The sequence below is a fragment of the Dermochelys coriacea genome, chromosome 1, assembly GCF_009764565.3.
Source record: "Dermochelys coriacea isolate rDerCor1 chromosome 1, rDerCor1.pri.v4, whole genome shotgun sequence".
NCBI lineage: Eukaryota > Metazoa > Chordata > Testudines > Dermochelyidae > Dermochelys > Dermochelys coriacea.
In genome coordinates, this window is record NC_050068.2 from 276653693 (window position 1) to 276668746 (window position 15054).

At 39.0% G+C, this 15054-nt stretch overlaps 1 protein-coding gene across 4 annotated transcripts in view; it reads right to left on the bottom strand.

The window, feature by feature from the left end:
* Positions 1–15054, bottom strand: part of LRRIQ1 (leucine rich repeats and IQ motif containing 1) — a 170107-nt gene that overhangs the window by 118140 nt on the left and 36913 nt on the right. For all 4 annotated transcript variants that reach the window (XM_043492630.1, XM_043492650.1, XM_043492639.1 and 1 more), the window contains 2 exons: positions 7573–7646; positions 4396–4489 (listed from right to left, as the gene is read on the bottom strand). In XM_043492630.1, the coding sequence (XP_043348565.1) occupies positions 4396–4489; positions 7573–7646 (168 nt within the window). The remainder of the gene's footprint in view (positions 1–4395; positions 4490–7572; positions 7647–15054) is intronic.

Below are 15054 nucleotides of genomic sequence, written 5' to 3' on the forward strand. Positions count from 1 at the left end.
CAGAAAAAGGGGGCAAAAAGAACAAAAAAAAAGATGAGAACAAACCCCGCAGACCTAAGATGCTTCAAAATTTTAAGAACAATCTTTTGCGGTTATGCGAGCATAATTTGCGAGAGAGTTGTATTTCCTTGTTCAAGTATGAGGACTTAATGGCAAGGGCTTATGCTACATTATGGTGGGGTAACACAGTTAAAAAGCATGACAGAGAATTTAGACAGAGGATGGCAAAGGAGACAATTACCCTGGGTTACAATTGACCCGGAACTTTGGCTGCAGTGTATGACTCCTTATCACCCCACCCAGCTGGCATTCATAGAAATTTGTTTTCAAAATACCAATTAAAATGAAGATGTGCTTTACATTTAACTATGGAAAATGTTTTTGCTCCCAGTGCAAGCACAAACTTCACTGTAGGTGATGTGGGGGTCAGCACAGTGCCCTCCCTTGTTATGGGGATAAAAGGTGGTAGGAAAGGGGTCAACAGGACTCACTGCTTCAGGAGATGCTACAGGGGGAGGAAGTAATCATGAGAAGGCTCCTTCTCCAAATTAAAATACAGAATTTATGGAATATTATTGGACCAACCCAAGAAAAAAAAATATGCAGCTTATTTATGGAATGGGTTTTCAGCCAGTTTTCAAATCCCATATGAAGGAATGAGATACAACTCCTAGGCAAAGAACTGGAAGTCCATTAAAGGCATCAAGCATATAGTGAGAGCAATCATCACCCCACATTATAGGGCCAGATCCTGGTGCCCACTCTGGCTGCTTCATATCCCACAATCATCCAGAAAGATGGCAGATCTAGCCCCTTAAAGATTTCCCAACTATAGAAGAATCCTGGGGTAGTACAGAGTTGTTATAGAGGCTTCCCAACAACCCTCCCAGTCCACGGGATGTGGGCAGGGAAAATGTGTTCCTCAGCTGCTGGGATGGCCCTTAGTGTCCCTGAAGTTGCTCTGCTTTAAACCTGAGATTGGCTCAATCTGAAGCCTGAGGTTTTATACCTTGTCTGCTTCTCTCCCCTGACCTGTTATACTGTGTACATCTCAGCCACAACTGAAGAACTAGTGCTACATACCATTGTATACAAAAATCCACAATCAACTATTATTTTCTCAATGCTTATACAAATGAAAACTACTTTTTAAGAAGCATTTCACAGCAATTATTCACTGGAAATATCATAAAAGTGTTCTATTGATATTATAACAGGGATTTCAGTAACTCCAAGAGATGGAATCTAATAAACCTGCCAATTTAAATTGGTACACCATTTCAGAAAGAGAACAGAGATGAAATGATAGGTATGCTGTGAAATATCTGAGTAACAAACGTGTGTGCCAGAACAGGTCAATGCTCACTCTTTTTATGAAGCAGTAAGTACTCTACTAAAACATCTTAATTTGTGTATTTAACTTTATAAAGCAATAAAACATTTTAAGACATGTTCTTTAATTTTATTTGGAGTTGGGAAAGAATGCTAATTAGAATGGAGAATAAGCTTGAAGTAACCACTGCCACACTCTGGCAAACTTATGAAAATATACAGCATTTTACTAAAAACCCAGAAACGTTGGGCTAAATTTTGGGGTCCTTGCTTGTGCAAAGTTTCCATTGATATCAATAGACTTTTTCCTCAAATAAAGAGTGCAGAATTCAGCCCATTTTTATGCATGTTTTATGCAGTTTTTCCCCCTTAAGTGCTATTGTAAAGAGCATACACACATCACAGTTCTCTTTCATTGTATATCTCTCCAGTTCCTACTTCATTCGTTTAGAAGTGTCATACTTGGTTGTTTGCAGGAGTGTATCTAAGACCAAAGAGTTGTGGGTGGGGAAAGCATGTTTTGTGTCAACAATTTTACAAGTGAAGAGAGGCATCTATTTGCTCACTTATATCTTCAATGACTCTTCAGAGTCCTTCACTGTGAGGGAAAGAAATCAGAAGGAAACAGAATGTCTCCATAAAAACAACAATGAAGTCATTAACTTTTTCCAATTCTTTTTATCCAGACTCATTCCCTGTCACCCCCATCCAAGTTATAAATCCCTGAACACAAAAGGACTGCAGAATCCAGCAGCCAGGCTCAAATTTTTGTATTGGGATAAGCCTGGGTTTCCCCCTGCCCCAAATTTAACTGTGATGGTGAAAACTGTTTTCCTTTTAAGCAGTGGAATTCAGAGTTGGAAGAGAAGGAAAGGGAGGACAAGGTGCTTGAGTCCAAAAATTGACAGGATCGGTCAGGATCTAACTTTAACCCAGGACCTTACACCCATACTAAGTGTCAGGGAAATAAATCTTCCCTCCAAAAACCTCTCCCAAAGCACCACAATACTGCCTTTCACATACACCATAGTAAATGTAAGTGTTCATTTACAAACTTGACAAGCACAAGTTGAGATTTTTACATAATTTTAGAGTTGCTGGCATATTCCTGGTGTTGAAGCTCTATAAGGCTTACTGAAGCAAAGTAAACTTACAGATAATCCTATGGATGTTTCTGGCCTGCCCATCATTTTGGTACATGATGGTACTGACATGCTCCTTCATTTCTGTGCACCTCCACCTTTCTGTGCACACACAGAACTCTCCTCTTTCCTAACCACCTACATGCAGTACCACAGTACTCATAGTTTTGAAGTCTCATTATAAACTAGGCTGGCAGGGAAGCAGCTCCTGGTGCACAAGAAGCTTAGTGACTGATGCTGACAGTCAGTCTTCCACTGGACAGTGTAATCTGGGAGTTCCCTCCCTACAGATTAGGCCATGCTGACTTTTCTCTCTATCTGCTCGTTCCAGTTTGTGGGTAGCGATTACTTAGATTAGGGAACTGGCTTCTCTTTCCGTTGCTGATAGCAGTGATTTTGGTGGGTTGCTCCCCATAAAGCTGGGTACTTCCGATCAGCTGCACTCCCTCTTGCTGAGGAGCAAAGCAGAGCGTTTTGTTTTTTTCCCATTCTCAAGGGCAAGTGAAGGGGCTGAGCCTTTTTTTGCTATTTGAAGTCAACTCCTTTACCTTCCCCAAAACACAGTACTTGTGTGGCCTGGATGCACATCTGAATGTCTTAGCTTTGGGCGTGCTACTATAGGTGTGGGGTTGGTTGTCCAGGCATGTCAGTCAGACTCTGGGCCCCAGCCAGGATGATAGCCCCATTCTGCTAAGTGCCATACAAACATGGAACAGGAAGGCAGTCCCTGTCCTAGAGAGCTCAGAAGCTAAGGTCACAACCAGAAACAACACATAGATGAAGCAGGTAAACAGGATGAGAGAATGTTAACAGCAGAACTGTTTGCAAAGTAGAAGGTAGTCTCAGCTTGCCACCTCACTAGCCACTGTCATCTGGCAGTATTTTCTAGGGTTTTATTGAGTCATACTTTTATCATTATTCAGGCCTGCATTAGGCATGCTCTCCGCAACAGTGGGTATGGTCTACATTGCAAAAAAAGGTGTGTTCTTCACTCAAATTAACCCACATTGGCTAAGTCAAGTTAAAATAGCATCAAAGACATGTCAACTTGGGTTAGCAACTTGTGTTAAAGCTGGTTGAATTCAAGCTGCTAACCCAAATTAAAAACTTTGCACTGTGTCTTCACTGATATTTTAACCCGAGTTAACTAACCTGAGTTAAGAACAAAGCATTTGTTTTTGCAGTGTACACCTACCCACAGGCAGGCTGCCCAGACAATTAACCATCATAATTGGAAACTGGAAGACAGCCCCAAATCTGAGGTTAGAGAGTGATGCAAAATGCATCCCTCTATACAAAAAGGAGAAATGAATATCTCCCACAGCTGGCAAGCCCTGCACAGCTCTTCATAACTAATCTCATTGCCAACTACTTACACATGCCAGTCTCTCTCTACATTTCCTGGATATAACAAAGATTAATATTTACCACTACAAGTTTTCTCTGATCATAGAAGCTTAGGACTTAGTCTTTTCCTAAAATTAGAATCCCTACAAGGATGATGATTCTCTGGATATTATTTCACAACAATATCTAATTTTAAAAATGACCAGCATTTACACCAAAAAAAAATCAGATCACCTATAAAAATATCAACATTTGCAGATGTTGCAACAAACCTAGATGCAGATGTTGCCACAAGCCTAAATGCAGTGTGTGCAGGAGAGCTGAGGGATAATTTTGGCCATTTGTTGGGTGGAGGTATTTATAATATTTAGATTTCAAAAATGATCAGATATAATATTCTGAATAATAAAATGTATAGTATATTCATTGCAACCTCCAGATTTTTATAAAATTACTATTTAGCTAACTTAAATATTAAGATTTATTTACCATCTGGTTATGTGTGAACTTTAGTTGATTTAGATTTTGTTGAGCAATGGATATATTGTAAGGGTTAATTCATTGTTTATCTTACCTCCAATTTTTTTCTTGGAGAACTGGATTTCCACTGAGTGACAACTCAGTTAGTTTGTGACATCCACTAAACCATGTGAGGACACTCTCAAGGTCTATATTACATTACGGAAGAAAAAGTATATATAAATATTGAATAATTAAGGTGAAACCATGTGTAAAAGCAAAGAATTATAGTAAAGTAGTATCATTAACAAACTCTCAGTTACTGTGGATTTTGTTAGAAACAAAATGACAATTGTCCAAATTTTTGTGAAAAAGTTTTCTCCAATTTCAACCAGCTCTAGTATAAAGTATATTCAAGTAAAATTCAATTTAACAGAAATCATAAAATTCAGCAGAAGTATACAAACATTTCTGTTGTCTTGTAAAGTAGTCACCTGTTTGCCTGAATATGTTTGGAAACACCTATTTATCTAGATATTTCAGGTATTTGATAAAACATTATGCTATTACATTTAGAAAAACAGGTGAGGACAACAAGGCATCCCAAAACATAGAATGAGGATATATTCCTTCTTTACGGATTTCCTGCATCTAAAGAGCACTCTGACATTAAATTATGATCCATTGCATTATAGCTGGAAATGCACAAATAATACTGACTACTACAAATAGAGCTGATGGTATACAATTCCAGCTTGAGTCTGTGAATAGAAGCTACAACATATTCTTCATTGCTTCAAATATAGCAGTAATTCATGTGTAGGTTTTTTGTTCTTTAGCCAGCAGCATGCAGATGTCACACAGCTTTACCTATTTTTCACCATACAGTGGAGTCACATCTTACGTGGGGATTAGGTTCTGAAGTCAGTAAGTAAGGCGAAAATCATGTATAGTCAAAAAGAGAGAGAGAGACAGAAGAATAAAAACAGGAGAAAGACGACTTCTACGTCGTTATGCGCAAACCGGAATGCCTCAGGATGGCCAGGAGCATTGTCTACGATCAGCAACACTTTAAGTCAAGTCCTTTCTCTTCGAGGTACCACTTGACCTCCGTATTGAAACATTTGTGGAACCAATCCAGAAATAATGCTGCCATCACCCAAGCCTTTTTATTTGATTGCCAGAACAGAGGCAGGAGATTTTTGTTCTTGCCTTTTAGGGCACAGGGATTTGCAGCCCTGTAGAGCAAGCCCGGCTTTATTAAATGCCCAGCTGCATTGCCACAAAACAACACAGTCACACAGTCTTCAGCTGCTTTGAAGCCAGGGGCTTGTCTTTCTGTTTTTGAAGTGTAAGTATGATTGGGCATTTTTTTTCCAGAAGAGCCCAGTCTCATCAGCATTAAAAACTTGTTCCGGAAGAGAGCCCTTTTCTTCTATGGATTTCCTTTAATTGTTTGGGGGAGGCTTTTGCTGCCTCTTCATTGGCAGATGCAGCTTCACCAGTAGTCTGCACATTTTTGAGCTTGAAGCGGTTCCTAAAACAGTTAAGCCAATGTTGGCTGGCTTTGAATTCCTTCTCATCAGAAAGCTGTCCCTCTTCGGCCCGATAGAGGCTAAGAGCCTTTTCTTGCAACATGTTGCCATCGATAGGCATGTGTTTCCAGTTCATGTCTTCCAGCCATAAGTTTAATGCCTTTTCAGTCTTCACTAAAGTCTTATCATGCACCTGGCTCATTACCTTAGCAGTTATTGGAGCACTTGATGCTACGGCTTGACGAATTTCTCTCTCTCAAATCTTGATGGCACGAATGCTAGATTCGTTGCAGCCATATTTATGCGCTACATTGGAGACCAACATACCATCTCTCTGTAAGGTCAAAGCAGCCAGTTTTTTCTTCAGCGTTGGAACAGCTTGCTGTTTCTTCGGTTGAGCACCAGATGAAGTAGTTGGCTTGCGTTTAGGGGCCATGTTGTACAAAAAATACAGATCTTTAAACACTAGAATCACAGTCAGTGCGGCGAGATGCTCACCAGATCGGCGTGCAGCGATCAGTCCAGCGGGAGTCAATTTACCGCATCTAGTCTAGACACAATAAATCGATCCCCCAAGCGATCTCCTGTCAACTTCTGTACAGTACTCCACCACCGCGAGTTATTGTTATTTTTCTTTTTTTTTTTGCTGAGTGTGTATAGTTGAATCTGCGTAAGTTAAATGTATGTACGATGCGACTCCACTGTATATGATCTACTATTAAGATGCCCCAGTGCTTGGATGAGATCATCTCATGGATGAAGATCAACTGGTTGAAAAAGAACTTGACAGAGGTTATGCTGATGGAGAGAGGAAAGCAGTTTGAGTCGTCTGCAGCTACAGTGCAATCTCCTTTGGTTAAAGTTACACACCTTAGTTGGTGAAGTCAGTCTGTAGGTGAGCAGTACTCCCAGATTCCTCACTCTGATTCTAAATTCTCACATAGCAGCATTCACAAATAAAACAACTTCTAACAACTCTAGTCGGTTAGAAGACTCCATTACATGCTGGTGGCCTCAGTTACATAAACCTTCCTCACCACTCATCTGGACTACAGCAATGCAAGCCATCAGCCCTTGGATAACTCCAAGTAGTACAGCACACCACCAAGCATCTCCTTAGCAACACAGGCTACTGTGTGCATGTCAAACATGTCCTCTGCTGCATACACTGGCTTCCCATAGAATAATTAACCAAGTTCAAGGTCCTTATCTTTGAAGTGTTCAGCAGCCTAGGCCTAGCACATCTCAAAAGATCACCAGAAGCTTTGGGATGAAGTCTGACTAACAAATGCTCCTGAAGAATAATTAATCTTCCTATCATAAGGGTAATGCTCTTCTGTGTGGAAAAAAGAGCTGTCTCAGGGGGCCCATCTGAGATGGCAGAATGAACTCACAAACTTCACCACCTTCTAATCCAAATGCAAGATGCAATTCTTCAACCCTTCTTTAACATAAGCACATAGCAGCATGTACATTAAAAAAAAAAACACACAATTCTTCCCCTGGGGAGAGGATGAGAGACAGAACAAACCACATGTGACAAATGTTAGCGACATCACTTAGTACGCAACTGGAAGGTGCCCAGATACTACACTCACGAAGGTGGTGATAGAATAGCTCCTGTCATTTTAAGACCCTATTCCATATATTTTAATAAACAACTGACATTTATAATATGCTGGTTCCCTGTAGTCCTAAAAAAGGCCTTAAGGTAATTTTTTAAAAAAAATATTGTTTAATTCATTTTACATACTCACCTGACAAGCAGTTGTTGCTGATATTAAGCTTTTCCAAAGATATACATGAAAATAGGGGTGCAAGCTGAGTCAAACTAGAAACAAAAAAGAAAAAGTTATGTAAAAAAAAAAAAGCAGCACTTCTCATTGAAACAGACATAGGGACAAGTATTGCTGAAATAAGTTTTGAAATACGATGTCAGGGATATATATATAATTTTGCTATTAGGGTTTCAACTAATCAGTTAACTCACACGATTAACTAAAAATTAATTGCAATTAAAAAAATTAATCAGAATTAATTGCAGTTTTAATCTCACTGTTAATCGCACTGTTAAGCAATAGAATGCCAATGAAATTTATTAAATATTTTGGATTTTTTTTCCTGTATTTTCAAATATAGTGATTTCAAGTATAACACAGAATACAAAATGTACAGTGCTCACTTTATATTATTATTTTTATTACAAATAGTTGCACTCTAAAACTAACAAAATAAATAGTATTTTTCAATTGGCCTCAGACAAGTACTATAGTGCAATTTCTTTATCGTGAAAGTGCAACTTACAAAACGTAATTTTTTTTGTTACATAAATGCACTCAAAAACAAACAATGTAAAATTTTAGAGCCTAGAAGTCCAATCAGTCCTACTTCTTGTTCAGCCAATCACTCAGACAAACAAGTTTGTTTACATTTATGGGATGTAATGCTGCCTGCTTATTATTTATAATGTCTCCTGAAAGTGAGAACAGGCTTTTGCATAGAACTTTTGTAGCCAGCATTGCAAGGTATTTACGTGCCAGATATGCTAAACATTCGTATGCCCCTTCATGCTTTCGCCACCAATCCAGAGAACATGCTTCCATGCTGATGATGCTCATTAAAAAAATAATGCATTAATTCAATTTGTGACTGAACTCCTTGGGAGAGAATTGTATGTCTCCTGCTGTTTTACCTGCATTCTGCCATATATTTCATGTTACAGCAGTCTCGGATGATGACCCAACACGTTATTTGTTTTAAGAACACTTTCATTGCAGATTTGACAAAATGCAAAGAAGGTACAAATGTGAGATTTCTAAAGATAGTTACAGCACTCAATCCAAGGTTTAAGAATCTGAAGTGCCTTCCAAAATCTGAGAGGGACTAGGTGTGGAGCATGCTTTCAGAAGTCTTAAAAGAGCAACACTCAGATGTGGAAACTACAGAACCCAAACCACCAAAAAAGAAAACCATGCAGCTACACTGCCGGCTGTCCGCTACAGGCGCCACCGCCATCCCCCACCCCAGCAGCTTCCATTGGCTGGGGGAGAGGGACAGAGATACCATCACTAGTCGCTGGGCAGAGTCAGCCATAGAGGGAGCATCACTCATTGCCAGGCAGAGTCAGCCAGGGTGGCATGAGGCCAAGGGAGAGAGGGAACAGGGTGGGAAACGGGCTGGGAGGTGGTGTGAACACCATCTTCAGAGACATTATTGGCCCGCTCGGAGGAGTTGAGGACTGGCACTGGCCCTAAGGTAAATTGAGTTTGAGACCCCTGATTTAGTCTAACCTTCTGTATAGCACAGGCCATAGAATGTCCCCAAAATAATTCCTAGAGCATATCTTTTAGAAAAAGCATCCAATCTTGATTTAAAAATGGTTAGTGATGGAGAATCCATCATGACCGTTGGTAAATTGCTCCAATGGTTAATTGCTGTCACCATTAAAAAATTATGCCTTATTTCCAGTCTGAATTTATCTAGCTTCAAATTCCAGCCATTGGATTCTGCTTAAAATAGACAAATTATCTTTGGGCAATAGAAAAAAAGATCTCTGTTGCATTCAAGGCAATGTGATCCCTTGCCTGTTGAAGTCAATGACAAAACAAACTCCCATTGAGTCGATCTAAGCAGGATTAAATTCAGTGTGAACACACTGATCCTGCAACATGTCTTCACACCCAGTTGAGTGTGTTTTTTTTTTAAAAGGAATTCTAATCGAAATGCTAAAAAGCCCTCTCAGAGCTCTCACTTATTAATACATATTAGTCTCTCTAATAAATGTGCATGTTATATGCATTTTTATACTATACTAATGACTGTAATTATGGTTGACAGTGTACTTCCATTGCAAGCCACTGTCTTTTGGGAATTACAACCTTTCCAGAAATCCTTAGTGGTAATTAACTATGATATTGGAGTTAATCAGTCATAAAAATACCTTTGGATATAGAATTTTTCTGAATAGGACTGGATTCTATCAATTTCAGTAACCTTTTGTTGCAGATATGTATTTTGAGTGTCTAGTATTAGACAACGTTGTTAAGTATTCTCTGCCAGAATATTCAGGAAAAATAGAAGGATAATTTAGGACAATAAAGGTGAAGTTTTGTAAGTAAAACACTGTATAATTTTTAAAGAATGTGAAAGAAATACGGGAACTTTATTTTAAGATAAGAATATACATTATAGAACATCAGTTAAATTTTAGTTCTTCAGTCCTCCTACCTGTTAAAATTTTCCTGGGTAAAGGCAGACATTCAACAGGATTTGGGAAATTGTGTAATATTTGGTGAGCATATTCTAAAATTCATTTTTACACTGTTTTCTCCTATACAAGTCTTTTAAAAATACGTTTTCTGACTGCAAGACTCTCTGGTCAGTGTCCTATTCCTGCTGCAACATTAAATGGGAGCAGAAAGTGGAAGCTGTTGCTTGCTTTTTTGTGAATATCTTTTACTTGTGTGTCTTCTTTGTAATTTATATCTTTTTTATGCCGAGGGCTAGTGTGACAAGGTCAAGTGGTATTAAGTTTTCAGTAATGTCCTTTGTCTTTCTGGTTTGAATTTTCTTAGAAAAAGAATTAACAAAGAATGTCAGTCAAAGGAAAGCGATATACTGATGAGAAAATTTTAAATCTCATAATAATCCCAGCAGAAAAAAGCAGAGCAGGAGTCAAATAGAATTGTCAGTTCATCACAGAATAGCGCTACAACTACCAACATAATCAACACAGCATAAAAAAAAATAGTGCATCGTTTTGTCTAGGAAACTGCTTTAAAATCAGCTTTCACCCCATAGCACCCAGATCAACTTTTGTTGATTCTGAGGTACTGGAGCCTGTGTCATGGATTTTCAAGATGCAGTATACACTGTTATGAGAAATAAAAATAGATGCACTATTTGTCAGTGGAAAAACTACTTTTGAAGTAATTTTTAAGTGATATTGGTAACGTCCTGTAAAACCATATTAAATCATTTTTAAGACTATAATACAGGGATTGGCAACCTTTGGAACGCGGACCATCAGGGTAAGCTCCCTGGCAGGCCAGGCCGGTTTGTTTACCTGCCACGTCCGCAGGTTCAGCCGATCGCAGCTCCCACTGGCCACGGTTTGCCGCTTCCTGCAGCCCCCATTGGACTTGAATCGCGAACCGCAGCCAGTGGGAACTGCGATCGGCTAAACCTGCGGATGCAGCAGGTAAACAAACTGGCCTGGCCTGCCAGGGGTCTTACTCTTATGGGCCGCATGTCAAAGGTTGCCGATCCCTGCTATAATGTTCCATAATTTTTTCAACCTCGTTGAAAAAATACGATGGGCAGAGGATAAATTGGAGTAAGTGCAGTTCTTACTGTGAAATATGATTCAAAAAGAAAAGGCATATTGAGACACAACTAATACGAATTTTACTGACTCTAGATTTGATTTTTGGACTTTGAAACTATATTTTTACTTGTAAACTGCCCTCCCTGTGACTTGACATGGGATGTGAAAGTCAGGTTGAGCTCTTTGTGGCTCACATGCACATATATTCATCAGTAATAAAGATTCTGCAATCAAAACTTGGTTCACAATTCTATTGATGATACATGAACCAGAAGAAAATCTATCTTTTTCTCTTAGCTGTAATGACTACAGGAATAACAGTGTTTAAAAGTCAAAAAACATATATTTTGGCAATATATGAGCAGCTTTGACTAACAGGTTGTGAGTCTATAAGTAGATATTTTTATGCAAAAAGATTTCTGACCATAGCAGACTCTAATTTATAGGTTCATTTACTTTCCTCCCCACAGTACATTCCTTTTGATTTTAAAAACTAACGGTTGCCAACAGTCACAGTGCCATCTGTGATATTTAGGCCTTGTCCATACAAAAGCTTGAACCAGGTTAATTAAATGCGTGTTTTTTAACTGAGTTAGCTAAACTAGTGCAAGTTTGTGCACTAGACCCTTTAATTTTGGTTTAAGAGTGGCATATTGAAGTTTAGCTTGATCCCTTCTTTTTTTTCAGGTTTAAGATAAAGCAAAATATAAACTACTCTTAAAATGAAAGAATAGCATTTTCAAACAAGCTAGTAATGGTTTAACTAAATCCAATTAAACACACACACATTTCATTAAACCGGTGCAAATTTGTGTGTAGACAAAATCTTACAACAACAGTGCATAGCACAACTGTGGATAAATTTTTATTTTTTTAATTGCAATAACTGAAAATGTTCTTTAATTCAGGAAAACGTACTATGTGTTGATCATACCCATGCCACAAATACTCTCCACACTAGATTTCCTATTTTGGGAACCCAGTATTTTGCTATTTCAGTCTGCAGGGAAAGTTCTGTTCTGACTGACTAGTATATAAAGAGTAATTCTATATCAGTCCTTGTACTTGGCATATCTCATAGATTTTTCTGAGGTACTGAGATACAGGAGGCTCTACAGAGCTAGTTGACCTCAATACAGCAGCTGATATATCAGAGCATATGCACGCCTACAAGGATATTCCTGCTGTGTACCTTTTAAGGTCTAGGAAGCAATTTGAGTGAGTAGAGAAGGGAGATGGAAACAAATAGTGTAAGGGAGAAGAAAACTGAGAAAAAAGAGGAAAAACAGATTTTTCTTATTTCCCCAGAATTATGGCCCCTTGTTAGTCCCATACTGGTGGTGCTATCTCAAGCAAAGCCATAGTAGCTGAGTCATTGAAAAATAGCAGAAGAGATAAAATAATCAGAACTACATAAAAAAAAAAAGAGTAAAATCTATGAAGCAAAAGACAAAACAAAACCTCCTAAAGAGAAAATTATTAGACTAAGCTGAGCTGGTTTAAAGTACTGCGCTGAAATGCCATGCCATGTAAAAGATTAAAATACTATAAAGCCCTATAAGCTTAAAAGGAAAACTGCAGCAATTAGTTCTAGCACCTTGGATAGCTAAATGAATAGTTAGTAGGGCTGTCAAGCGATTATAAAAATTAATCATGATTAAACATGCGATTAATCACATTGTTAAACAATAATAGAATACCATTTATTTAAATATTTTGGGTGTTTTCTATATTTTTAAATATATTGATTTCAATTACAACACAGAATACAAAGTGTACAGTGCCCAGTTTATTTTTGATTGTAAATATTTGCACTGTAAAAAAAAATAAAAATAAAAAAATAAGAAATAGTATTTTTTAGTTCCCCCATTTGCAAGTACTGCCGTGCAATCTCTTTATCATGAAAGTTGAATTTATAAATGTAGAATTATGTAAAATAAAAAAAACCTGCATTCAAAAGCAATATAAAACTTTAGAGCCTACAAGACCACTCAGTCCTACTTCTTGTTCAGCCAATCACTCAGACAAAGAAGTTCATTTACATTCGCAGGAGATAATTCTGCCCGCTTTTTATTCACAACGTCATCTAAAAGTGACCAACAGGTGTTCACATAGCACCCTTGTAGCTGGCGTCACAAGATATTTACGTGCCAAATGCCCTTTTATGCTACAACCACCATTCCAGAGGATATGAGTCCATGCTGACATTGGGCTTTGCTCGATAACAATCCAAAGCACTGCGGACAGATGCGTGTTCATTTTCATCATCTGAGTCAGATGCCACCAGTAGAAGGTTGAGTCTCTCCTCTGTGGCTCCGCCAGCAACAGCAGGGATAGAGAACCGCTTGCAAGGAGCGGAGCTGCCAGAGGTGAATGACACTTTGCTGAGTGCAACCCCTGCGAGGGTCCGAGGAGCAGCAGGATGGAGCAACATTGGTGGGAGGGGCATGTGAATCTCTCCTGCCCGGTCCCCTCCTGCCCCCAGCTGGCAGCCATGAGGGCCAGATGAAAGAACTTTTAAAAAAGTTTCCGCAGGCCGCAGATGGCCCGTTGGCAGAGACTTTGAGACCCCTGGACTAAATGATCAAAAGGTTCTGTCTGGATTTATAATCTATAAAGTTATACTCAAACATAATAGCTGGCTGAAAATTATGCTAACAAAGTTTCATTGTAAAACCTTTGTCAATTAAAAAGAAACTGTTATGATCCTCAGTCATTAACAGAGTACATGTATGGATATAAATATTAAAGACTTTTATTGAAAACCTATCTGAAAATGAATTCTTCCACCTACTGGCCACGTCCTGACTTCAGGTTCCGTTTGCTCTGAAACATTTAATGTAATCTTAAAAGTCTAAAGCAAAGCACTTGTTCCCTTGAATGCCTCTCTCTAATTGGGTGTTTGTGATGTTCAGCTATCACATAGGGAACATAGGTAGGGAGGCCAACTGCCCAGTTTTCGACCAGAAAGTCCAGTTGCAAAGGGGACCTGACAGTGTCCATTCATATCTACTGATTGGACACCCGAAGTCCTGTTATTGTGTGTGGGGGAGGTGCCAAGTCATCACCTGTGCCAGACCCTACTTAGCTGGGGCCGGCTCCTACCTGTGTCAGGCAGCTGCAGTTCCCAGCCCCGGCTCCGTAGGCAAGTCCATCCCGATAGAGGTGGGGGAGGTGAAGAGCAGCAAGCAACAAGGAGCAGCAAGCGACAAGGGGGAGGGGGGGAAAAGAGGAGCAAATGGGCAGAGGGCCTCAGGGGCAGGGCAGGGGCTGGTCCACAGGGAGAAGGGGCAGGGAAGGAGAGGTTTTGGCACTCCTGCTGGAGCGTCCAGTTTTTAAACATTACAAAAGTTGGCAACCCTAAACATAGCTCTTGACTAGTACATTCATATAGGCCCTGATTCTGCACTATTAAAGCCAGTGGGAGCTATGCTGTTGACTGCAGGGATCGAACCCACACTGAGTATGTATGTATTACATAATGCAAAGCTCTGTGACCATCTCAGCTGTAGCATTGCAACACCACAAAAAACTTGGACTTCTGAAGGTATGTGAAAGAGATACTTGTTTTCAGTTATTTTGTCTTCAGATGCATTTACAATATGTAATATTTAGCTCTAGAACAATTCCCTGTTAACAAGTTGTGGATTTAAAACATTTTCTTTATGCTTTGAGGTTCAACTTTGAAAAATGATTTTGGGGAGCAATTTTTGATATTGATATGGACATAATATCTAGATCAACAAATCCTTACAAATTAGTTTGTGAAGAACTTTCTTTTTTTGTTTTGATTTTTCTTAAACACTGTGCTTTATTTTTAAGGAGAATATAAATTCACAGTCTTACCATTGCAGGGGCTTCCTGAAATCAGCAAAAAGGAAATGGCACTCAGTGCACACTCTTAAAAAGATTC